Here is a 24808-nt window from a genome sequence, read left to right as displayed (position 1 = left end):
TATTTTATTTTTTTTTTACAAAAATTTAAAAAAATCATCAAAATTTTCAACCAAAACCCATAAATTTAATAATCATCTTCAATATAATACAAATTTCATCAAATCCATAACTCAAATATTCAAATAAACTCATATTTTCATCTCCAACAACATCAAATAAATAATGAAAATGTGAGTTTATTTCAAGATTTAAGTTATGAATTTGATTAAATTTGCATTTTATTGAAGATGATAATGAATTTTATGGATTTTGTTTGAAAATTTGGATAATTTTTTTGAATTTTTGTAAAAAAAATCCCAATATTGTTGATATTTTAAAATATAAAATATCAAATTGTTACTTAAAATTAAAATAAAGGACCAACTCAAGAAAAAAAGATAAGAGACTAAAACGTTATGTGAAATTAAGTTAAAGGACTGCCGATGTAATTTAGCATTTATAATATTATAACAATTTTATGTATTTAATATATTTTTTTTTTTTGTAATTTCAATTTTAAAGTCAGAGACAAACTTCAAATTATGTATGGCTAATATGTCATGTTATATATGTTGAACATTGTAACAGCCGTATCGTTGATTCATATGCAAGTACGTAATTTTATTTTACAAGTTGTTATCGATTATGTTTTATGTTCGTATGTTAAAAAATTACGAGTTGCTATTGATTGTATTTTTTGATATTCGTATTATAAAATTATGATTAAGTCGATATTGATTGTATTTTTTTGTTAAGATATTTGATAACTCTAGATCATTTCATCCAGATCAAGTTAAATAAGTTTAAGAACTCTGTGTGGATTTTATTTTGAAATTAATTGAAAAAAATGACAATGTTTAAATATATGTCTATTGAATATTGCTACATTGTGATTTTATAATTTCGATAATGAACGTCTAAATCATTTTTCGTCTTGTCAAGAGTAGTCAGAAATGAGAGACATTTTCTTTTTATTCTATATTTTGTATGAACCTTGATATTGTATATTTTGCTTATTAGATAATTATATAAAATTTATGGTTGTAAGTACAAAATTCTTATTTGAAATTTAATATAAAATATTATATGTATGTATGAAACAAGAGTATAAAAATAAAATGAGAAATTTATTAAAAAAATAATTATTTTAATTCTATCTATTAAATCAGTTGATTAAAAAAACCGACTTAAAAAGATAATTTGTTGAATTAAAATTATGAAGTTTAAGTCGGTTAGCTAAACTGACTTAACAAAACAAAACTATGTTAAGTCGGTTTATGAAATGTACATTTTAACCAATTTAAAATGTAAATTTTAAAGGACTTAAAAAAATAAAATTCTACTAGTGTAAATTTAATTGAATTTAATACAAATAAAGAAAAAAAAATTATAAAAAAACTGCCAAGTTGCAGCAAGAATATGCGAAGTAAACTCTCGAGTGGCTTGGTGTGATAAAGGAGGAACTTTATAATTTCCAATTTTTTAAATGTCTAATTAAGTTACAAAGTAAAGTCCCAAATTCAAAATTTTAAATTCAACCATGCATATTTAATTTACAATAAATTAGTTAAGTGGAACCGACTAATTTCCTTGTGTGTTTGTGTGGTGGGGGAAGATTGGACCAGCCGTTGATCATGATAAAAACAAAGTTTCAATTGAAAAAATAACAAGTCACTAATATTGCAATAGCATCCATAACAAAGCTCCCTTAATTGATTGTTGACCACGTTTTCAAATCACTTATTCTATAATTTTTTAGTGTAGTATTTAATAAGTATCATTATCTTTAACTTAGCACTTTTAAAAAATTTATTAAATAAATCATATAAGAAACGTTATATCGTTACATTTCAACAAAACTCATTTATTTTAATATAATTTATTAATAGGACATGCAAAAAATAATGAATGAAAAGTACGTTTAAAAATATTTATATTTGGCTTTAAACTCTAATATAAATGATAATATTATTAAGTTTAACGTTTTGTTTCATATTTTTAAATTGTGTTAGCATAATATATTTCTACTTTGATCATCATAACTTCTTAAATATGGTTGTATATTTTGATGAATCAATTTAATGATAAAAGTTTAACATTGTATCATCAAAGAACATGAATTAAATCTCTATGAAATAGTTGCAAAATAATAATTAGTATCATTGTTATTTATAAGAATTTTTTCTTTCTTAATTTTTTTAACATTAAATATAAACATGTGTGTATAATTTTTACTAATTTAAAAAATATTTATACACAAAATAAGGACGTTAAATATATAACCTACTTTCCAAATCATAAAATAGTTTATTATAACAAAAAACAGAGATCATATAAATTTTTAGAAAAATATTAATGAGTGCAATAAGAATATTATTTAAGAAAAATAAAATAGCAACTCTTCATCAAAAGTTATATTTTCAACGTATTTGAAATTGATATTTTAACCTTTTTAATAATAATTTATTATTTAAAATCCTTAAACATTTGTTAGCAAATTTTTGTTCTCTATTTGTTCGAATGTCTTAATTAAAAAATATTAAATATTACTTAAAAATATATTATATAATTAATTTAGTTAAACAGTTAATTTTATCAAAATATTTCAAATGTAATCATATATTATTCACTATCAACTACCTTAACTAGTTAGTATCTGCTATAAGATCCTCCGTTATAAGTTAACATATCTGCTTACTACTATTATTTTGTCTAAATTGTATGGTCCTTTGTCATTTTGGCTGATGACATTGTGATGAGATCTGATATTTATTCCCAAAAGTAAATGAGATAAGTCCTACTAATAATCATCATCCCACCTGCCTATCAGCAAATCAATTTAAGTTTTTGTCAGGTATGGGTAGTGGTGTGTATTTAAAGGTGAAAAATATCTTATGCCTCAACCACAGATTCTATAATCTGTTGTGGTTGTTAACACTTGGAATTCAATGTATGACAAATCACAAGATGCTTGTGAAATAATGTCATATTAAACGGCTAACATAATATATCAAAGTTAGTAGGCCATCTCATGAAATTGTTGTGCATCCATGCTTGCTTATGCATATAATTGTGCAATTATATCAGTAAATCAGATTCCTTGTTTAGGTAAATTGTTCAACTTAGAAAAATTATACTCCAAGAGCAATAAGTGATCACAGTTGCAGGGCAGGTAATCAGCTGGCTTTGATAAATTGTGAACTATAAATGCCTTTTACACTGGAAATGCGCATTGCTACCAAATTTACACCACACTATTTAAAGACATATTTTGATTGACTTATTTGAACTTACTTAATAAGATAAACAATTGTAAAACTCTTTGGAAGAGTTTATAGAAACAATTTATGACATATATATATATATAAGTTATTTTCAACTTATTTTCATAAGATCTCCAAAATAGTTTATGAAAAGAACTTATAGTTTATTGAAAACAATTTAACCTTATTTTATCTTTTGTTATAAAAATAAATTACCGATTAACCTATACATAAATACTTATATGATAAACGCTTATATATGCACTTAATAGCTGTTTACCCAAACAAAGACTAATTATTAATTATCTATGCAGTAACATAATTTAAATTTGATGATCAATCTTGACTCTTATTGCAAAATGCTTACATGTAAATATTAGTCATCCTAGCAGTCATAAAATCTAAGAGCAATGACAATGGAATAACTACCAATAAATTTTTCCTTTATGAATCACAAATAGATACATACATCATTATTACAAAACAGGGTCATAATTAATCACCCTAAAAGAAGAGCAAAACTCTTGAAATTTATCTGCAACAACCTATACTTCATTGTGTTCTCAATGCTTTAATCCAATCAACTTCAAGTCTGAAATCACCTGGTCCAGATCTAGCACCTGGGACACCACCCTCAGCATTGACAGAAAGAGACAAGCCGAGAACACGAGATGGATTTATTTCCATTTCTGCATCTATAACATTCCCTCTCCAAGTAGGTACATATCGAGCTAGAGGAATCTGGTCAATTGATGAAATTACTAAGCACATGCCCATAAACCAAAGAATTGAAATTGAAATTAACTATAGAAAAGAATGTAACTACAAGTACCACCACTTCAGTGCTTAATAAGGGTCAATAATACCGATCACTTCACTTTCATATTCATAGAAAAACCAAGCAACAATTATTCTATCATATGTTGTCTACTCAGTTTCAAGTAGTAAAAGATCAGTGCTCAGCAAGACCTGGTTTACTTCCTAACCTGTTGTCAAGTTGATTCTTTAATGAGTAGAGACTAGAAACCGTGGCAGACAATGATAAACTCACTGACATAAGCAGTTCCATTAATAAGCAATACAAAAATTCACATCCGTTTATATCCTATCCTGACCATCGGACAAACCATAAATAGAAAAATAATGCTTAAAAAATGTGGCATAGTATGTAATCACAATTTAATACCATGTGTACATAGACAATATTCAACATCATAATTTAATGCCATAGCACACCACCCCACACCACCAGCAGCAAATCACCCTATGCCAAACCGGCAAAATCAATGGGCAAATTGACAATCAAAAGGTTTTAGTATTACTGAAGAGTGAAGGATGACTGGACTGGGTTCCTCCCCTTGGAAATGAATTCAGCTCAATGGAGCTAGGTTTCAATTCGAGTTGGGTTCATTCAGCTTGTTGGCTTTTTGGTTTCATTGCAAACTTGCAATGATGGTTTTTGTGTGTTTTCTGGTTCATGACATCGTTTAAGTTGGAACTATGGGGTTGAAAGTTGAGACAAAATAGAACATTGTTCCCTCCTTTGCAGAAAAATTTAAGTTGGAAAGTTAAATGCGTCTATGGAGTCAAGTGTTATAACTATAAGATTAGTGTTTTGTGCACTACGAAGCTTTATCATTCAATTGTTGCATTTGGGTATTTGAAAAGACACAATCATTTTAGGCCTGTAAAGCACCACTAAATTGTAGACGACTAGACCTGTTCAATCGTCCTCAAACTTGTGATTCTATGCGATTTTACCTAGGTTTACATAAACAATTTGCAAGCAAGTTAACCCGATTTCACCAAATAGTGTAAACTTTTAGGAGCGTTATTAGTTCATAACAACCATGTATTGAACTGTCAATACTCCAAAAGTTTGAATAATCAAAGTGCTAAACAGCACATTATTTCTAGTCACAAGCAAGACCTTTGAATGCTACAAGAGCAATGTACAAGGGTTTTCAATGCAACTTATCAACTCCTTACCCACAATATAACTACCACTTTTCACAATTTAATCTGGCATAACTAGTAAGATAGTTTATATCTATGGCAGGAAAAACAGTCACAAGCAACATGGCATTATACAAGTCACTCAAAAACTATTTGAGAATACTTCCTACAAAAAATTGCAGGTTACCACAACACAAACAGAAACCCTAGTTACCAACATATCGGTATTTAGATTGAAAAGCAAAGAGATGCAAATGAAACTTGCCTTTGCAATATACCAGTTGTCTTTGGGCACATACACAAATGATTGCCACGAATTATCCTCCATCTGTCCAGGTGAATTAACCCAATTCTCCGTGTAAATCTGCACCATCATTAGACTAGTTACAATACTTGCAAGACTAACCAGAAATGAAACTTAAAACCCTTATAATCCTCTAAGAGCCTGTTTACTTCTGCATTTCCTGTTTTCATTTCCTTCGATAAAATAAACACTAGAGAACACATCAAAAAAGTTTTTGAAAATGCATTTTAAAATAGATAGAATATTGTTGAAAATTCTGAAAAATTTCAAAAAATTGTTTTCAGTCTTTCCAGTATTACATTCTCTCCAGTTAGTTTTCATATTTTCTCCATCGCAGTTAAAAACGATACTCCATAAACAAATGTAATTCCAACCATCCACACACACAGTAGAATATTGAAAATGTTAGGAAGTAAACAGGCCTTAACATTTTGGCATTGGAAAAGAAAAGGACACTCACAGTAGATATATAACATCTACCATCTCCTTTAACTTTCATAGCTATAGTATCATATGAATCCAAGTCAATGAAGCCATCAAACTGCAAAAACAAAAAGAATTCCAAAACAACAACTTAATTTAGCACAAAAATTAGAACGTTGATGCTAGTTTCACCCCTGTTTTTTTTCTAGTAACACACAAATAGGTTGAACTAAGTTCAGTTAGGTGAATTCAGTTCTCCACGGAATCTATTTGGGTATAACTAGAAAAACAGGGGTGAAACTAGCAAAAGTGAAATTATAATCATACAAAAATCATACAATTCAAAATCCAATATTCAACTAGCCATGAATGTCATTATAGAATTGAACAAAAAACAAACCTTTTTAGAACGCATTCCACAAAATCCACCTCTACTAATGTTCCATTTAGCACCCTGAGTAACCTCAAGAGAAAGATTCCCAGAAAAAATTCCAGTAGTTGTATGATTTTCAGATTCAATTATCTGAAGTGATGCAGAAGATAAACCTATGTAAAAATAAAAAGAAAAAAAAAATAAAAAACCCTAAAATGAAAATAACCAAAGTTTAAAAGTTTAGTAGTAATAGGAAGAAATAATGCACCTCCATATTCAGAATCGGAATACAAATGCCATTTTGTTAACTCTTTCTTGGAATTGAAGTTGAATATGTATCTTTCAGGTGGTGGCATCAAATCGTCGAAATTGCCGGATAAAGCTTTTGTTCAATGAACAAAAACAGTTAGAGAGAGAGAGAGAAATGACATAATGTTGAAGTAAATTTATGTAAAAGTTTGAGAAAGAAAATGAAATTTGATAAATGAATACCTCTCTTAGTAGCATCCATAGATGCTTGGAACAATCTTCGAAATCTTGACATCTCTCTCTCTCTCTCTCTAACAGCAACTTTCTCTCACCGCCACCAGAGCAGGCAGCGACAGCCTCAAGCATGTCTGCAAATGGGCTTCTTCGTTTGGGCTTGCTAGTTTTGTTTGGCCCAATTTCATATATTTTGCTTGGCCCAACTTATATAACTTTGAAAAAAAAGAAAATAGGGAAAAACTTTGTTTATGTCGTTTTGGCTGGATATTTTTTTAATATCCCTATTTTACAACAAATTATCTAATCAACCTTACTTTCAAAATTATGTATTAATTAATCTGTCTTAATTTCTGTAGATACTCACTAGATGACATCCCTTACATATGATATGATCCTATGAAGTGAATAACTTTAATTTTAGTATTATCTTAGAGATGATATTATGTATTTTTTATTATTTATTTTTAGTTTTAGATGGTGGTCGCAATCTATTTTTTTTATGTAAAAAAAATAAAGAATGTTCTACAACGAAAACGGAGAACGTTATTTTTAAAACTGAAAATGAACTTTTTAGAAATGACTTGTCAAATTTTATTAAAACTACTGAAACCTTTCAAAAAATCATGAAATCTCAAATGAGAATATTTGGTGGAGATCGCAATCTATTTTTTTTATGTAAAAAAAATAAATTTAATAAAATAATAATTTTTTTAATTATTCATTCATAACAAAACACATAAAAATTACTGAAATTAAATAGATATAATAATAATAATATTTAGATTATATTTTTTTTATTATGTTTGGATATCAGACATAATTAGTATTTTTTTGGGTATTTTATTTCTAACATTTATTTCAATTCTAACGAGGCTCCTATTTTGAAGTCTCTTCTTTAAATAATTTAAAGTAAATATTGATACAAAATGAAAACTTAAATACATATAATATAACAAAAAATACTTAATTAATTTTAATGCTTAACAAATTTTAGTTAAAAAAATGTAAGACAATTATACAAAAAAGTAAAATAAAACTATAACGCTTAATATTTTTCGCTTAAGCTGTGAAGGCAAAATTTGCTCCTTTGTGACATTTAAGAAGGAAAATTCCGCTCCATTACCATACATGAAGAGGTCCATAGCAATGAGAATGTAAATTTTAATTGGTCGATCCCTTATTTTTAAAATTCAGAACCACCAACTCAAGTTACATATAGATAAACATTCATAAGTTACATGTAGATTGAGTGGAAGATACAATCAAATGTCTCAATCCCTTAAGTAAAATAAATCAGTAGAATGACTCATAAAAAAGAAGAAACGTTACAATAACTAGTTTTCTTTTTTATTAGAAATATTGTAATCGGTAAATTTCTTTAAAAAAATTAGTAAACCTTTCCTATTATTTTTTTCCCCACCGGTTATATACACATAAACATAAAGTAGTTGGAGAATCTAGTATCAAATATACATTTCTTTATACATAAGACAAAATTCCCGTCTTTTGCCAACTATATAGATTATATATTCAATGGGTTTAAGATTATCTAGTATCTGATTAATATTATTTAATTTCTTTATATATATATATAAGTCCATTTTATTTTTTTGATTTTATCATATAAAATTTAATATATAATATGGAAACATATTTCAATCGTGTTATGTGTGAAACTTAATTATTTATTTCTAACAAAGTAAAAAAAATCCCACCTAGAGATATATAAGAGATATTTTAACCAAAAAAATAAATAAATGAAGCATGGGCAAGCCAACATTGTTGTTACGGCATCCAACATCGAGGCAAAAGGAACAACAAAGACATCATTATCAATTTCATCGTCGCAGTGAAAACAAATTCTCTTTCACAATCAACAATAATAATTTATAAGGGACATGTATGGATGAAGTATATTGCAAGGACATCATCAAGTACCTCAAAGTGCTACTATTTAAGAAACTTAATTATCTCCAAGAATCTATAGAGCATAATAATCAAGACAAAAAAGTATATGTAACTAAGGCTATTTAATTTGCAATGGGAGCTAGAGAAAGCAAGTTGATGAAATGGGTTAGTGGAAGTGCTCAAAACAAATACATACAAGGTCCTACGTTGTTAGCACCAAAAGGTTATGTTCCAATATGTGTTGGCACAAATGAGGACACGTGTCGGCGATTTATGGTTCATATAAGAGCACTTGGTGATTCATTCTTTGGTGAGTTGTTGGGTAAATCTGAGGAAGAATATGGGTTTAGGAATGAAGGTGTTTTGAGGATCCCATTTGAAGCTCAAGATTTTGAGGAATGGTTCATTGGAAGCTCCAACAAAAAGGTTAAAATTAAGAGGATGGTAATACCAATTTGATTAGAGACATATAGTCACCTTGGTTTCAAATATCTAACAAAAATGAAATTAAAAAAAAAAATCCACCTATTTTATTTAAAATTAAGTTCGATTTTAACTTGCTTATATTTGATATTGGAAGTATTACATTCTTTTCTTAATTAGTGGGTCTATAACTTTTGTTATTAATTGAACATCTTTATAGGTTGATGGGCTTGTAATTGTGGATGTATGTGTGTTTATTCTTCATCAAGATATTAATATTTTTGTAATTAATATATGGTTTGATTGATTATTTTTCAGTAAATATAAAGTATAATTTTTATTTATTTATTTTTCAATAGTATGTTGATGGAGGGATGCATATTATTCAAGTTACAATCAAATGGGTGTGTAAGGAAACTTAAATAAAATTTAAATCTTAAAATTAACTTAGTTAGAGATCATGAATTTTAATTTTTCTAAAGTGGATTCAAGGAATATGTATGATGGCAAGTGCTGCATTATATATTGAGCAAAACAAAATTTAGGGATTTCAAATGAAAAAGTTAACACACAAACCCTTACAGTGATCCTTAAAATGGATTACAAATTGGCAACTAATCAAATAAACATTTTAAACGCTGATGATTCAGAGAGCTAAGCATTTTGACAATAGGTAATTTGCCAAAGTGTAGAGTGAAATTTTATCCAGAGACAAAGGAACTTAATTGAATCATATAATTTTTTTTTGACTAAAACAACTCAGAAAATTGTATTATTAGACTTAAGAAAATTAATAGGTTTAATAAATTTGTTACTCTTATAAATATCTCATATTTCATTATTATAATCCCTTAATTTTTTTTGAAAATAATAATCCTTCAAATCTTTTCTCTATGTAATTTTTATCCTCACATTGAATCTATGTAATAACTAATAACTACACACATGACGTTTTATAACTGACTTGGATTAAAAATGTTATTAATTATTATTTTAAATATAAAAAACAACTTATTATATTAAAATCTCCAATTTAATTTCATTTTAACTGTAACTTCTTCACCCTCAACATCATTCATGTTTTGAATTAATTAGATGATTTTTTTAATATATTTTAAAGATTGAAATGGCATATTTGATATAGTTTAAAATCTATTTTTTACTTTCATATATTAAGAACTAAATTAAAGAGAAAGTGTTATTTGAATTACTATATAAAAGTTTATTAAAAAAATTAAAAATGAAGATGCATTAATAATTAAGATAACCATCAATATCAAGAGACGGATTTTTTAAGAGGGAGATGGAGGAACGGCCCTCCAAATTTTCTAATTTTATTAGATATGTATACATAATATAATTTCATTATTATATATATATATATATATATATATATATATATATATATATATATATATATATATATATATTTTATGTTATCAGGAATTTTTGTCTAGTGGCTCCTCAAAAAATATATCTAAGCTCTGATCGATAAATAATATTCTTTTCTATACGGTCCCATGAAATTGATGTGCATGCACTTGAGCACACAAATTTTTGCTACTAGATCAATAAAGCATATATTATATATCCTTAAATAAATAAATAAAGTCTTCAAATTCATATTAATAGGATGAAAAATAAGAAAGCGATTGACACTAATTATTGTTTTCTACCTAAACAAAAACAGCTAGCTAGCAACTAGTTGTACTTGTACCCTTCCCACATCTTTTTCTATGTATTGCTCACATTTCCTTAGTGATATACATTATATACAAACAAAAGATTACGTACTTAGACACATGAAGATATACATAAATAATCGCATGATTTGACTTATATTATTGCTTAAAAAAAATAGTTATATATATCAACAATAAACAGTTATTACTATATGGTCTAGTGATCCCATTACGGCACTTCATATGTAACACAACTAGTAAGCTCATTTCTCACTCACTAAATTTTATCACTTTTTATGACTAACTCAACCTACACCATTGGCCTGATTACTTACGCCAATTTACTAAATCTATTCAAAAGTTTATTAATTTTATTTAGATTGGTTAATTTCTATTGTTAAAATTGATTAATCTAAACATGTGTTTTTGTATATTTAAAAATATTTAACAGTAATAGAAAAAATATTAGTTAAAAGACTAAATTTGATACATACTTTCATCCCTACCCCACAGTTATTAAAAACCCAATTTTACTTATGCGATCTTCACTTTCTCTTATATATTTTTTAGACTCAATTTTTATCTCAATAAATACTATATTTCGTCCCCCCGGCCCCCTCAAAATTCAGGTTAGAAATTAAATTACCAGAAATTTAATTTTGAAATGTAAAACCAAACAGATATATCGGAATTAAAAAAAAAAGTCAAAATTTTTAAAAATTTTATATTGTCTACGAGGGTATTTTAGGAACTTCATGTAAAATATTGGTATGAGATCTTTTGTTTACAAGTTAATTATTAGAAATTAACATGGTAAGGAAGACTCAATCCAAAAGACTAGCTCGTTAAGTAGCAGAACCTCATAAGTTAAGTATTAATGTTTTCCGAGAACAAACTAAAAAACACAATTGTTAGGAGTTAAGCTCATAAGAAGAGCCTAGCTCAGAAGACAAGTCCACATTAATCATTTTTATCTACTTAACTTGGAATTCCTAATACAAAAAACCAATATTTTGTATTAATTAAAGACCATCTTTATATTTTGTTCATAAATTTAAAACAAATTCTTTTTTTGAATTAAATAAGTTTTTAGTCTATGTAAAATCTCACTATTTTAGTTTTAGTTTTTATAAAAAAATTCATCAACTTTTAGCTCTTTAAATTTTTTTCATTTTTATTTTTTATTTCTGAATTTAAATCAATTCTTGTGTAATCTTTAAATTTTTAATGATTTTTTGTAATAATATTTATGACATTTTAATATAATAAAATTTAGAAATTTTTAATAAATAATGAATTAAATATAAATTTTTAAACTTTTGACACTTATAATTCATATTTAATTTACCGTTTCTTAAAAACATTCAAAATTTGAGTTCAAAAATTTCTTACAATGTTCTAAAAGAATATTGTAAAAAGTCATTCAAAAGTTCATATGAATAAAAGAGTTGATTTATAATGAAGCATCGTAAATAAAAATATATTTTTTATGGAGAACTAAAAGTTGATGAAATTTATTGTAAAGACTAAAAACTGAATAGTAAAATTTAATAGGTATTGAACACTTATTTAACCATTTTTAAATAAATAAAAAAACATGTATCGATAAAAATAATACAAATACTAAAATTATACAAGATTATTTAAAAAATTGATTTATTTAATTATTAATAAAAGAGAAAATTGTAAGTAATATAGTTTTAATGAATAGTAAAATATTGAGAGAGAAAAAGTCACAGCAAAATTTTATTACCTATATATATAGTAGTACGAACATTATTATTATTATTATTATTATTATTATTATTATTTAAGAGCTGAAATTAACCAAATTGGGAAGAGCTGAAATTTATATATATAGTAGTACGAACATTATTATTATTTTTTTCCAATGTAAACCAATTTTAATAATAATCTGATATGTCAAATGGTAAACTAGTTCACACATTGGAATTACTCTCATTACAATTACTATTTTATCTTAATTATAGTTTTTGACATTTTATTTTTATCAATTTATAATATTAATTACTCAAAATTGTCAGATTTTAAAATAAAAAAAAAAATTAATTTTGTGAATTAATAAAAATTAAAAATTATAATTAAATATATTAGTTTTTTACATGTTTATTAAAATATACTATTAATAAATTATGTTACACTGAATTTTATCATCATTAATTATTTTTTATTATATGCTTTATTACAGGAGTTAGGGAGAGAAATATGAAAAGTGCAATAGGCCATCCTATGAGACCCAATATATTATATGAAAAATGATGAAATAATTTATAGATGAAAAAAAGGTGCTACTACTCTTTCTGGTCCTTTCTGTCATAGAAGTATGAAAATGGAATGGAATCTTCACGGCATTTAACAGTTGTTAACTGAATCATCTCAGTGAATCGTTTGATTACAATAAGAATGTTTCATATACTTATATTAGGAAAATTCTAAAAATTATTTAATTCAACTCCACTTAAAATTTCGGAAAACAAGGCAAATAAAGTGACATTGATATAAAATTATAAAACATAGTTATTGATTACATTCAAGTTTTTTTCATTTCTTCCTAACTTTTGGATCTATCCTTAATTTATATTTTAGAAGTATACGATTTTTATAAAGTATAGACACCAACACCCATATTTGCGCATGATTGATAACAATTTTAACAATTACTGAAAAAATAACAATCCTTCCTCTGTTTTAATATAAGTCATTTTTATTCATTTTATGCTATTAAGAAATAATAATTAATAAAAAATAATAAAATTATGTTATAAAAGTATTTTTCTTAATTATTAATTTACTTTTATTCTCATAAATATAAAATAAAATTATTATTTTAAAAGTGGTATATATAATAATGATTGAATGGTAAAATTGAAAAAAATAATTAAAATTACAATAAAAATTGATAATGTCATTTATTTTGAGATAATTTTTTTATTAAAATAATATTTATTGTAAGATGGAAGAAATATTGATTATCATACAACTCCAATCTAATTAAATTTTTCATCTAATAAACTATTATTTTAGTGTTTTATTTATGGTAGGATTTGACATTTTCTCTTTTGAACCTCAAATAAAATAAGACGCTTTTTTATTTATTGGTTATAAAAATACTAAAAAACTTATAAAATAAAAGAGAAAGAAAAATATTTGTTGAAAAAATTCGAATAAAAAGAAGGTAGTATATTACTATTAAAAAGAAAAACAATATTTTTAATCATGAATCGGTCGAATAAGTCTTAAGAGTAACTCCATCAAAAATAAAATATAAATAAAATTAATAGTTGAAATATTAATATATTTTATTAAAAATTTAGTTCAAACATATTAACTTTTCAACTATTGTTTTTTTATATACTTCATTATGGATAAAGTAGGATAAAAAATGCCTAACTTCAAATTAAACATTTGCATTTTACAAGCAAGAGAGATTTGGAAAACAAAATTTTAGTTAGATGTAATTTCAAAGCATAGATCTTCTCTAGTGTAGAATAAAAAAACACTTATGTCCTTTCTTACATTAGCTCATTTTCCTAGTTTGTTGCTAATCGCATGTGTTCATAGAAGTATATACAGTATTTGGTCAAAAATAAATAAAAATTGAAGTATATATTATTGAATTTTGAAGTACAATTGAACAAGACAAGTCTTCCAAGACTCTTAATCTTGGAATCTCGTAATTTTAATTTATGGTCAAACATCGCTGTCGTTTGATCGATCCAATTGGATGTATCGGATTTTGTGGACAATATCGATTAATTGTTTGAGTTAAACTTTATCATCAATATTTTATGCTAAACTTTATCAACAATATATTATGCAATGAAAACACTGGGAGTATGACATATATATGGGTGAATAGAATAAAATAAAATCCTTAAATCGTAGTTTAATTTAGGTTGTATGTTTTATCTCGAGTTCGAATTCAGTATTTCACAATTATATGAGTTAATTATAGTTATATTTATCATCTCTTTTAAAATTAAAAAAAATAAAAATAAAAATAAAGTCTTCCACAGTAAGTGTGAACTTACACTAATACCGTAATGCTGAATGAGAACTTTTGAGTTTATTATTTCACTAAAAAATTATTTACATTAACAATGCATGATCATCAAATCTTTAAAATAAATTATATTCTCTTTAGTTTTATTTCTAAACAAAAGTAATTAATTTCACAAATACTAAAAATAGTAATTTATCTCATTAAAATTTCTTAATATAATAAAAAAAGTTATTGCATTTCTCAAACTATCCTCTCTTTACATTTGATTTAGAGATTTATTTTATTGAAATGTATTTCAAAAATCATAACATTAAATATGGTCAAATTAATTAGTTTTTTAAATATATTTTAGACCATAAAAAATATTTTTTTTTCCTTATATTTGAGATCGAATAATATATCTGGGACTACGAAATCCTTTTATTTTAATCTTGATATCAATAAAACATGAAAGAATTCTTATCTTTGGTTTTACAATCTCAATATAACACTTATCTATCAATCCAACCTTTTTACAGGGAAGCTAGTCTTAATCCGATATTTAAAATTCTAACAATAATAAATGTTGATTTTTAAAAATAAAAATTCATAAATTTTTTGTGTTCGTAGTTGAGACAATCACTTGAACAATACTAATCCAATAAAAACACGTGTGTGTATGTATATATATATATCAAAATTCAATTTTTATTCGTTTTTCTTTTTATTCAAATTTTATTCCTCTTTTTTTCTTATTCATTTTTCTTTGTTTTTTTAAAATTAACATTGAACATGTAACCATCTAATGAAATGAAGATTATAAACATTTTTATAAGACATTATAAATTGTGGTTAAAATTTTGGGACTACTTTTAAGTACTACTCTACCATTTACCACTTATGAACTTATCAAGGTGGTGGTCCACCCTAAAACTTTCTTCTCATTTTGTGGATGTTTGAGGGAAGGAGTAAAATTTTAAGAACAATGAATGTGAATGTTTAAGTTCTCTCGACCACTATAAGTATAAATCAATTCAAAGAGTAAACATTACTATAGCTTGTCCAAAGGGAAACATTACTATAATTAAGCACCATTATTACAATGACATAAATTAATTAACATAAACATCAATCATCCTTGCCATTAAAAATCATTTAAGATAAACTTGTTTAACTAATTTTTCTCTCTTTGGCCTTAAGCAACAAGCACTTAATTATATATCCCGATCCGTTATATTTTATATATATAGTATCAAAAGGTAAAAGCATACTCGATTTTCATATAATTTAATAAATTGTCATTCTATAAAAGTGTAGGATGTTGTAATTTTAATATCTAATAAAAAAAACCAAAAGTAATCATTAAAACGTTAGTTAGTTAATTTAGTCTTTAACGTTATAACAGCCAATAACTATTTTGAATTTAAATTGTATCTTTCAAATATTATTTTGATGATTTGAAGATTAATTTAAGTTTTTGACTGTGTTAAAAATCAAAAACTACAACGTCCTACACTTTTAAGAATTAAGATGGTGATTTATCCGATATAACTAACTATCTTCACTATAATTCTGGAGTAATTCTCTCAACAATCTAGAGTATCTCATATTAAATTTAAAAAATGTTTGGAGTACATCCATCCTACACTTCGAGAGAGAAATAGAGGGATTGATGTGATAAATTTCATTTGTTGATGATGTGATAAGAAATGAGAAATAAAAATAAAACAAGGTGTTGAATGAGTATGAAAATTAGAGGTGTTTAAATATAAGATAGAGTTTTTTTAAATCATAACTCAACTGACAAATACTGATATTGTTAGCTTGAACGTCTTGTCTCAAATTCAAACATAGAACCTTAGAATTGTGTGAGTTAAATATAATGAAATTTAGCATATCTTCTAAAACATTTTTTTTTGGAGTTAGCATTAATTTTTAGTCCTACATGTTACTCCCTCCAAAAAAAATGTTCTACATATAAGGAAAACATATTTTTGCATTAATTAGTCAATGTTGTGGGAGGTGATAACATAATTAATAATTAGGAATAAGTTAATAATTATATTTATTTCTTTACATAAAATAAATAAAAAAGTTAATGGAGTTAATTATCATCATTAATAAGTGTCAAAGTATGTATTTTTGTTTATAACTGAGGTTGGAGAGAGTATGTCACTATAGTGTTAGAAATGAACCAAATTCCAAAAACATCAATTCAAATGTATCTTCTATTAATAATTTTATGAACCAATATCAGTTAATAGAAGACACGAAAACCAAACTAATTAATTAAATATATTTTGATAAATTTAAATATAATATTTTAGCTGGATTGGCCAAAATACATATAATATACATAGCTGGATCTCTTGCTTGTACTTGCTGTGATTTTCTTCTTTTATAAGTAATTGTTCAATACTGAGAGAGCCTTGTTACCGTGGTTAATTAAAACTTTCTACCACTCGCTTAACAGAATAAACATAACTCACTGCACATAATTCATGTTTAATTAACTCAAACAAATGTTCACTTTAATAAATACATTTAATCAATCTCAATTGACCAGTAATATTTCACCACAACAAAAAAAAAAAAAAAAAGAAATTCACCCTTTGAGAAAACAAATACAATTGAAGTCAGTTACTATAGCTAGCTGAGTCAGCAAAGCATGAGATTCAACATGCACAAGAGTAGAACTCAACAAGCTCATCCATGGACCCCAATTGTGTTTCAATTTCATCACTCTCAAGCATCCACAACAAATGTTCAAACAAAACAACCTCACAAGAAACAACAACAACACCATCATCACATGATGTCCTGTCCACTAGCTCTTGAAAAACAGGGTGTTGAATAACATCGGAGTTCACGAGGTATCGCCGCCTTGACTTTCCAACATAAACAGCATGAAGTTCTTGTTCTTGGTGCTTGGTGGAGGCAGAGAGAGAGCTACTATTGCGGCTTAGTTTGGTCAATGAAGGCCATCTTTTGATAGCTGACTTTAGCTTTGTTAGTTTTCCAAGTTTGGCCATTTTGGGGAAGGTGTTTGATGAATGTCTGAATGAAAAAGTGAAATGAGGGAAAGTGTTTGATGAATGTCTGAATGAAAAGAGAATGGTGTGAGGAGTGAAGAGAAGGAAGGTTGTGTTATAAAGAAGGGAGTGAATGATGATGATGTGAAGTGAAGAGGGTAAATATGTGCATGGCCCACTGTTTAGGACACAGCTAAGAATTATACATTTGGTGGAGAATAGGAAAACCAGTTGCTATTTTGTTGGTGTCTTCTGTCATGGCTTTTTTTCGGGATTTGGAAATTTTTCTTGTGTTTTTACATCTATGTCCTCCCTTTTTTAATGGACCCACTTTAATACACTTAGGGATTGTACGTTGTTATAATACCTCCTTTCCTATATATAATACACTTCTGAATTTTTTTTTTGTCTTTTTTATATAAAATTCTCTTTAAATTTTTAATTATATTATAATTTTTTTATTAATATATTTTTAAATAATTTATATTTTTTCTCAACCAATAAAATATTATAGTGAAAATATTAATTAATTATTTTTTAAAAAATAAAATTGTAAAAACATCTATCTATAAAAAAATTTAATATTATTATCAATTTTTTTTAATTTCTGTTATTTAACCAATGAAGTTCTATAGTAATTTTTTTTAATAATCTACATTCTTATAGTTGATAATTTTCAAATAGATTTATTTAATTTTAATTAAATAAGTTAAATTTTGAATTTGAAAAAAAATAAAAACTGAGAAAATTATTATCAATAATTGTTTTACAACTGTTTAATACAGAACTTCAACATTCTCCTTTGAGTTGATTAACTTGATTTAAAAATATGTGAGTTTTTTTTTTTTTTTTGTTTACAAAATTGGACGGTGCTAATCCTATTAACTGAACGTATATAATAGAGTAAAGTAAACAATTAATATCAACTGCTTTTTTACTCAACAATACCAACCGTTAAAAAAAATGCTACTTACTTGTCATGAAAAAATTGGCTCACAATAATATCATGAACTCACTTAATTTAGAATCTAACATAAGTACTGTTTTGCAACCAAGAAACAATTTCATTGATTAACTATAATTTGTGATGAAACCTTTCGTGTTAAATAAACCAGTAATTGATATTAATTATAAATAATAATCAATCATGTGTGAATTGAAAATATGTCAATATTAAATTTTACCACTTTACTAGTTACTTGTCATAGAAGAGCCAAATATTTTTTATAAAAAAAAAAAAATAAAAGCCAAATATTTTTTATCTACAATAGTGAAATGGATAGTGAGATCTGCATTCCCTTCAATTATATATGTATGTTTTTTGGGTAAAAATTGCCATAAAATTTATAATAATTAATATAATTGAATAAAAAATGATGAAGATACTTATAGGATATACTTAAAATCTTTAAGGTTGGTAGATCTGATTTTTATTTAGATTCCCGTTTTTTAAAGTCTTAGAACAATAATTAACATAACAACATAAGCTTCCTTATATATTATATAAAATAAACACCATAGAATAAATTAATGAGTCCAATTAGGTACTGGATTAGAAATGATTTTGGTATATATGTTGGTTTTGTTGTTTTTATTTGCTAAAGGCATGGCAATATATGACATCATGAAACAACAATAGATTAATGTTGGTTGGTAAGAAATATCCAGCAAGGTTTTATCATTCATGTGGGCTCTTGTGAGAGAGTCTTTGGCAAATTCATTTGGGTTACAAAACAATTGGTGCCCACTTCCTGTCCTCTTCTTGTATATGCTTAATTTACTAGCTAGCTTCTTTTTTTCTTTTTTCTTTTTTTGGTAGAGAGTAGAGTGGGGCTCTAGGAACCACATATTGTTCAACACTAACAACTCCAATTATGGTCTTTGTCAATTTCTCCTACATTCAATGTGAAGGAAAATTTAATGATTTTGTTTGCATTTTCATGGTGTTGGGAGAATTAGTAACATCAATCTTTTCAAAGAGAAAAAAAAAAAAAAAACATATCTAGGTTTGATTCATGGATATTCCATTTTGGAGTTAGCCTAGCTAGCTAATGTGGGTGCATGTAAAAAATTGAATGTCTTACGTAGCTTATTTAGAGATTAGTGTTCAAATGATATATTTCTAGAGTTAAATTTCAGCGTATGTTAAGTATTCTTAGACTTTAATTACATTGTCAACTAAACACAAATTAATTTAATTAGTTTAATTATATATGAATCGTACTTAGTGAATAGTGTATATATTTTTTACACTAATAATACACACTAATTAATTTATGACACATTTATGTCAAAATTAATTTTGACCGTTCCAAACGTAATATCACATCTTCTTACGGTCTAACCATTCATCCCACTTTTTTCTTTAGAATAATATTATTTATTTTTCACATTAATATTACAAAAAAATTATTGCGGATCGACTGAATGCTACTAAAATAGAAATTATACTATAACTCAAGTGTTTGTCAATCTAGGAAAAAGTTGTTAACACATTATTTACATGCATTCAATTAATTATATTCATTTGTGTAACTTTGATGAAAAACTTCTCACTAAAGACTATGTAATGTCCCATTTTCTGTTTTGGTAGAGATGGTGTGTGCAATAGATTTCTTGTTAACCATTATATTATACTTATAATGTGATTCATATAACTTACTTTTATTGATTTTTTGGAGGCTAAATATATCAAGAGATCAATTTAAATCAGGATATAACATAATCGAAATCCAATATCATTTATTGATTAAGTATTGAATGTCAAATATATCAAGAGGTTTTACATTATTTAGAAAAGAGACATCCAATATCATTTATTGATTAAGTATTGAATGTCAAATATATCAAGAAGTTTTACATTATTTAGAAAAGAGACGGTTGAACAACGTATATAAAATGACATGACCTATAATGTTAAATGTATTAAGATTTTGGATAAATATGTGTTGTTCAACTATATTGTGTGGTTGCTCTCATGATCCAACAATGGTCTCAAAATCTGATTGACCAAAGGTGTTTAATGACTCTTTGTATCTAGAATTTTTCAGTACAAGTATATGTGTGTGAAAATTTTAGGAGAGCATGAATGGAATGGACTCACATTTGAGAATATTTTTGTGCAACAAGTATGAGTTAAATGTCTCACATTATTTAGAGCAGTGAAGGTTGAGCAACATATAAGTGACCAATATATTATATCATAGACAAAATATTTTATGTGGTCATTTAATTTAATTTCAGGTAATAATCCAGTTTTGTCTTAGAAAATTAATGATCATCTTGAAACAAAATCCAGAAAATTCATTATCAATTTTAAGAAAATTCATATATTAATCAAATTTATAACTCAAATATTTAAATAAACTCATATCTTCATCTCCAACATTATTAAATCTATCAAATAAAGAACTCACACTTTAATTTTATGAGGTTTGTTTGAAAATGGTGATAAATTTTTTGAATTTATTAATAAAAAAATAATATTATTGACATTTTAAAATAAAATGATCAAATCGTTACTTAAAATAAAATAAAAAATAAAAATGATAAAAAAATAAAATAAAATAAAATTATTGCTTAAAATTAAGGTAATATATTGTTATACATATTTTGTCTATATTATTATATTCCTATGAAAAATAAATGCATTGTAATAATGCCATTTACAACAAACCATATACCCTAAAGTAAATAAGCTTGCAAGACAACATGTTAGACAAATAAATTGTTATGTTGGTGTTTCAACCAACCTCCCAACGGACAAAGTCACATTCATACATGCAAATGATGGCTTCATAAATGGTCCCAAATTTTTGACAGAATACTTATTTCTTAGGTGATCACGTGCTTAATAAAATTGTGATGTGAATCCCAAGACAATATTAATTTTAGGGGCTTGGACCATCATGTACAATAAGATATGCATTAAATTGTGGATCACAATTGGATTTGCTAATCATATATCATGTGGCATGAAATTATGTAGTTCAATAATGTTAAAAGAGTTATTAGTTCATCCATATTTAAAACAGAGCATTTTAAACCAGTTAATTAAACATAGCTGTTGAGAATTAATTAACATACAAAGATATTAAACACTTGGTAGTTATTTTTGTTTTTGCATGTAATGTGCAATGACCCTTGTTTGCAATCTTGTGCATGCGTGTATTCAATCAACAACAACCAAGGGTATATTCTTGTCTTTTTTTTAGTGTATATGTTTGGTGTTTACACACTATTAGATTTTTTTTTAATTCACACTTTATTAAGTTTGAGAATGGCAAACATAGATGAAAATATAACTTATCACAAAAAAAAAAATGGAAATATAACGGGTAAGTTGTTAGACTTATTGGATAAACTAGTTTATCCAAAAACAATTTAATATAAAAGTTGTATTGACAATAAAAATTATGATTACATGGAGTTACAATAAAATTTATATAGTCAAGAACAAAAAGAGTAACTAATTAACATCAAGAAAAAATTAATTAATCAACTAGTTAACAAGAGTAATTAGTGGAGCAATGTAGAATTTTATTGACTAACGTTCATTTGCAAGTTAATGTATCTGATAAGTGGTCATGGAACAATACGTAAGAAGGATCATATTCAGTAAATGAACATATTGAGATATATTATGTATTACGGGATGAGTTTGTCGCTAGTGTCAACTCACCTCCATTTCAAGACCTAGTGTGACATCCTTTTGTCCAAGCAAAAATGTCATTATTTGTGTTGAGGTTGTTTCAAGATAAGTTGCCTACAAAGGAAAATTTGTTCCATCGATGAATCATTTATGTGGAAGATCAACAATGCGTAACAGGTTGTGGGGAAGTTGAAACAGTCAATCATTTGTTCTTTGTGTGTCCTCTTTTTGGATTCTTGTGGTATGGTTTTTGAATTCGTTTGTGAAGTAACAATGTCGATTTACAAGAAAGGGGGGTTTGAATTGTAAATGCACCTTTTTAAAAATTCCTGTTAAAACTTAAGAAAACAACTCAAGAATGATCTTGGTTATGAAACCGAAAACGGAGAACGTTCTTGGTTTATGTTATAAAACAGAGAACGTTCTTTAATTAGCAGAAAATTAGTTTGTATTTTGTCTCAAATGATTAATGCAGTATAATAAAGAAGAAAGAAAAGAGAATACCACACAAAGATTTATCCTGGTTCACCCAACGTGGGTTACGTCCAGTCCTCACACTGTGAGATTTTCCACTAAGTGTTTAAAATGAAGAACCTTCTTAATCTTACAACACCTAGAATAAATCAACCTTGATCTATTTCTTTCTTAATTACTTTCCACCCAGAAAGCAATCACAACTCCTATCTAACCTTGATAGGAAGCAATCTTAAACAAACTATAAAGAAACTCTTATAGTTTGAGTTTTTTACAAATGATTGAATTTGACAGAATCTGATATTACTCAACTCTTGTTTGAGAATAGATTCTTTACAGAGTATCTAATGACAATTTCGCAACTGATATATGAATGAGCAGCAGTAGCTTTTTTCGCGAATTTGCAGAATGTAGTGTTTCCTCTGTTTTGCAGAATTTCAAGCTTAAGTGTGATTGTATAATGTTGATTACTTAGCACTTGAATTTCTTACTGAGAACTGAGATAATGGCCTTCTATTTATAGGCTGGAGATGTACGAAATAGCTGTTGGAGAGGCCATGCTTTTTTGACTAAAACATTATTTTTAGAATAAAAATAATGTTGCTTTGAAAACAGCTTTTTGACTTTTGATGTTTTAGCATTGAAAGCACTTCTGTCCTTTCTTTGACATTTCTTCACTGATCTTGGATGGTACATTATTTGTCTTGAGTCTTGAGTGAAGCTAGAGGAGGTTGGAGAAGATTTGAATCGAATTGCAGACTGAAACAGAGAGGATGCAAGGCTGCTGTTGATGTGCAGAAAACGGAGAATGATTAACGTTCTTGGTTTTATCAGTTTGAACGTTCTTGAGCTTCAATAATCATTCTGGAGTTCCCGTTTTGAATGTTCTGTATTTCCTTTGTTCTTGTCTTGTCATATACCCAGTTTGATCAAGTTTTCTTGACATTTGAATTTTGGAGTTCTTAAGCCGTCATGACTTTTGTCCATGTTTAAACTCTTTGATCTTTGCGATCAAATATCCTTTTTGAGTCAGGATTATTTGTACTTGTTCCTTGCCATGTACTTGTTAGATATGAATGATTTCTATGACAGATTCTTTGTTAACGATGTAGATAAATTTTGAACAACATGCTGTGATGAACTTTTTTGAGGCTGTAGCTCTTTCTCTGTTTTAGTGTTCTTGTTGCTGTTTTCTTTGCTTTGCTTGATTCTGTTCTTAATTACATTCACTCAAAAGCACAAGTTAAATTAACATAACATTTAGAATCATAATTAACATTCTTAATTAACCTTTGTTTATTTTCATCAAAACTTTAAAATAGAGAGTTTGTCTCAACAATCTCCCCCTTTTTGATGATGACAAACATGTTAATTTAGATTTTAATTTGATTCTAATATAAAGAGCTGTAACAGCTCCCCCTCAATTTGTGCATTTGTTAAAATAGAATTTTTAAATGCAAACAGAAAGAGTTTCATTAAAGATAATAAAAATTCATTAATTTTTGGCAAAGATACAGTAAAAGAGGCATAACAACAACAAGAGGACAGTAACAGAATAAAAGAAAATCTAACTTAATTCTCCCCCTTTGTCATCCAAAAAGACAAAGGGATAAACCTAAGATGCTAGGGAGGGAGAAGATCCTTCGGAGGATGAGGATTTTCCAGTAGGAGGGATCTGAGAGGGAGGGGGGACCGAATGAGGAGGCGGAGGTGGAATACCCAGCTTGGGAGCGAGGTGATCAGCCATCCAAGTTCTAAGTAGAGCAGTCTCTTGATCATGCTGAATTTGTCTTGCCATGATGGTCTGGAGAGCGGCCATGATATCAGAGTTTGAGGGTGCAGCTAAGGTG

At 26.7% G+C, this 24808-nt stretch overlaps 3 protein-coding genes across 4 annotated transcripts; 1 reads left to right on the top strand and 2 right to left on the bottom strand.

The window, feature by feature from the left end:
- Positions 1–3665: 3665 nt before the first annotated feature.
- Positions 3666–6880, bottom strand: LOC101509790 (probable complex I intermediate-associated protein 30). 2 transcript variants are annotated; one of them, XR_003473991.2, is made up of 7 exons: positions 6792–6876; positions 6568–6681; positions 6327–6472; positions 5964–6044; positions 5465–5563; positions 4076–4229; positions 3846–3984 (listed from the first exon to the last, which is right to left on the bottom strand). XR_003473991.2 is itself a non-coding variant. In XM_004510491.4 (6 exons), exons 1-6 carry the CDS (start codon positions 6841–6843, stop codon positions 3796–3798), a joined length of 681 nt encoding a protein of 226 aa, XP_004510548.1. In that variant the 5' UTR covers positions 6844–6880; the 3' UTR covers positions 3666–3795. The 2 variants fall into 2 exon arrangements, 1 of the variants encoding a protein (XP_004510548.1); XM_004510491.4 differs by lacking the exon at positions 4076–4229 and having other exon boundaries at positions 3666–3984; positions 6792–6880.
- Positions 6881–8510: 1630 nt separating this feature from the next.
- On the top strand, positions 8511–9292 carry LOC101510110 (auxin-responsive protein SAUR36-like). The gene has a single exon (XM_004510492.3). It carries the CDS (start codon positions 8826–8828, stop codon positions 9150–9152), a length of 327 nt encoding a protein of 108 aa, XP_004510549.1. The 5' UTR covers positions 8511–8825; the 3' UTR covers positions 9153–9292.
- A 7998-nt stretch (positions 9293–17290) lies between these two features.
- LOC101510435 (auxin-responsive protein SAUR77) lies at positions 17291–18056 on the bottom strand. The gene has a single exon (XM_004510493.4). It carries the CDS (start codon positions 17831–17833, stop codon positions 17477–17479), a length of 357 nt encoding a protein of 118 aa, XP_004510550.1. The 5' UTR covers positions 17834–18056; the 3' UTR covers positions 17291–17476.
- Between the last annotated feature and the right edge of the window lie 6752 nt (positions 18057–24808).

The sequence above is a fragment of the Cicer arietinum genome, chromosome 7 (genome assembly GCF_000331145.2).
Source record: "Cicer arietinum cultivar CDC Frontier isolate Library 1 chromosome 7, Cicar.CDCFrontier_v2.0, whole genome shotgun sequence".
NCBI lineage: Eukaryota > Viridiplantae > Streptophyta > Magnoliopsida > Fabales > Fabaceae > Cicer > Cicer arietinum.
The sequence above is the reverse complement of the archived record's forward strand: the minus strand, read 5'-3'. Positions and strand labels throughout refer to the sequence as shown.

Bases quoted from the DNA above. Each gene is read 5' to 3' on its own strand.
- LOC101509790 (XM_004510491.4), bottom strand. From the start codon at position 6,843: ATGTCAAGATTTCGAAGATTGTTCCAAGCATCTATGGATGCTACTAAG. The intron at 6,682-6,791 runs GTATTCATTTAT...ATTGAACAAAAG, and splicing joins TATGGATGCTACTAAGAGAG to CTTTATCCGGCAATTTCGAC. The intron at 6,473-6,567 runs GTGCATTATTTC...ATTTTTACATAG, and splicing joins TTCCGATTCTGAATATGGAG to GTTTATCTTCTGCATCACTT.
- LOC101510110 (XM_004510492.3), top strand. From the start codon at position 8,826: ATGGGAGCTAGAGAAAGCAAGTTGATGAAATGGGTTAGTGGAAGTGCT.
- LOC101510435 (XM_004510493.4), bottom strand. From the start codon at position 17,833: ATGGCCAAACTTGGAAAACTAACAAAGCTAAAGTCAGCTATCAAAAGA.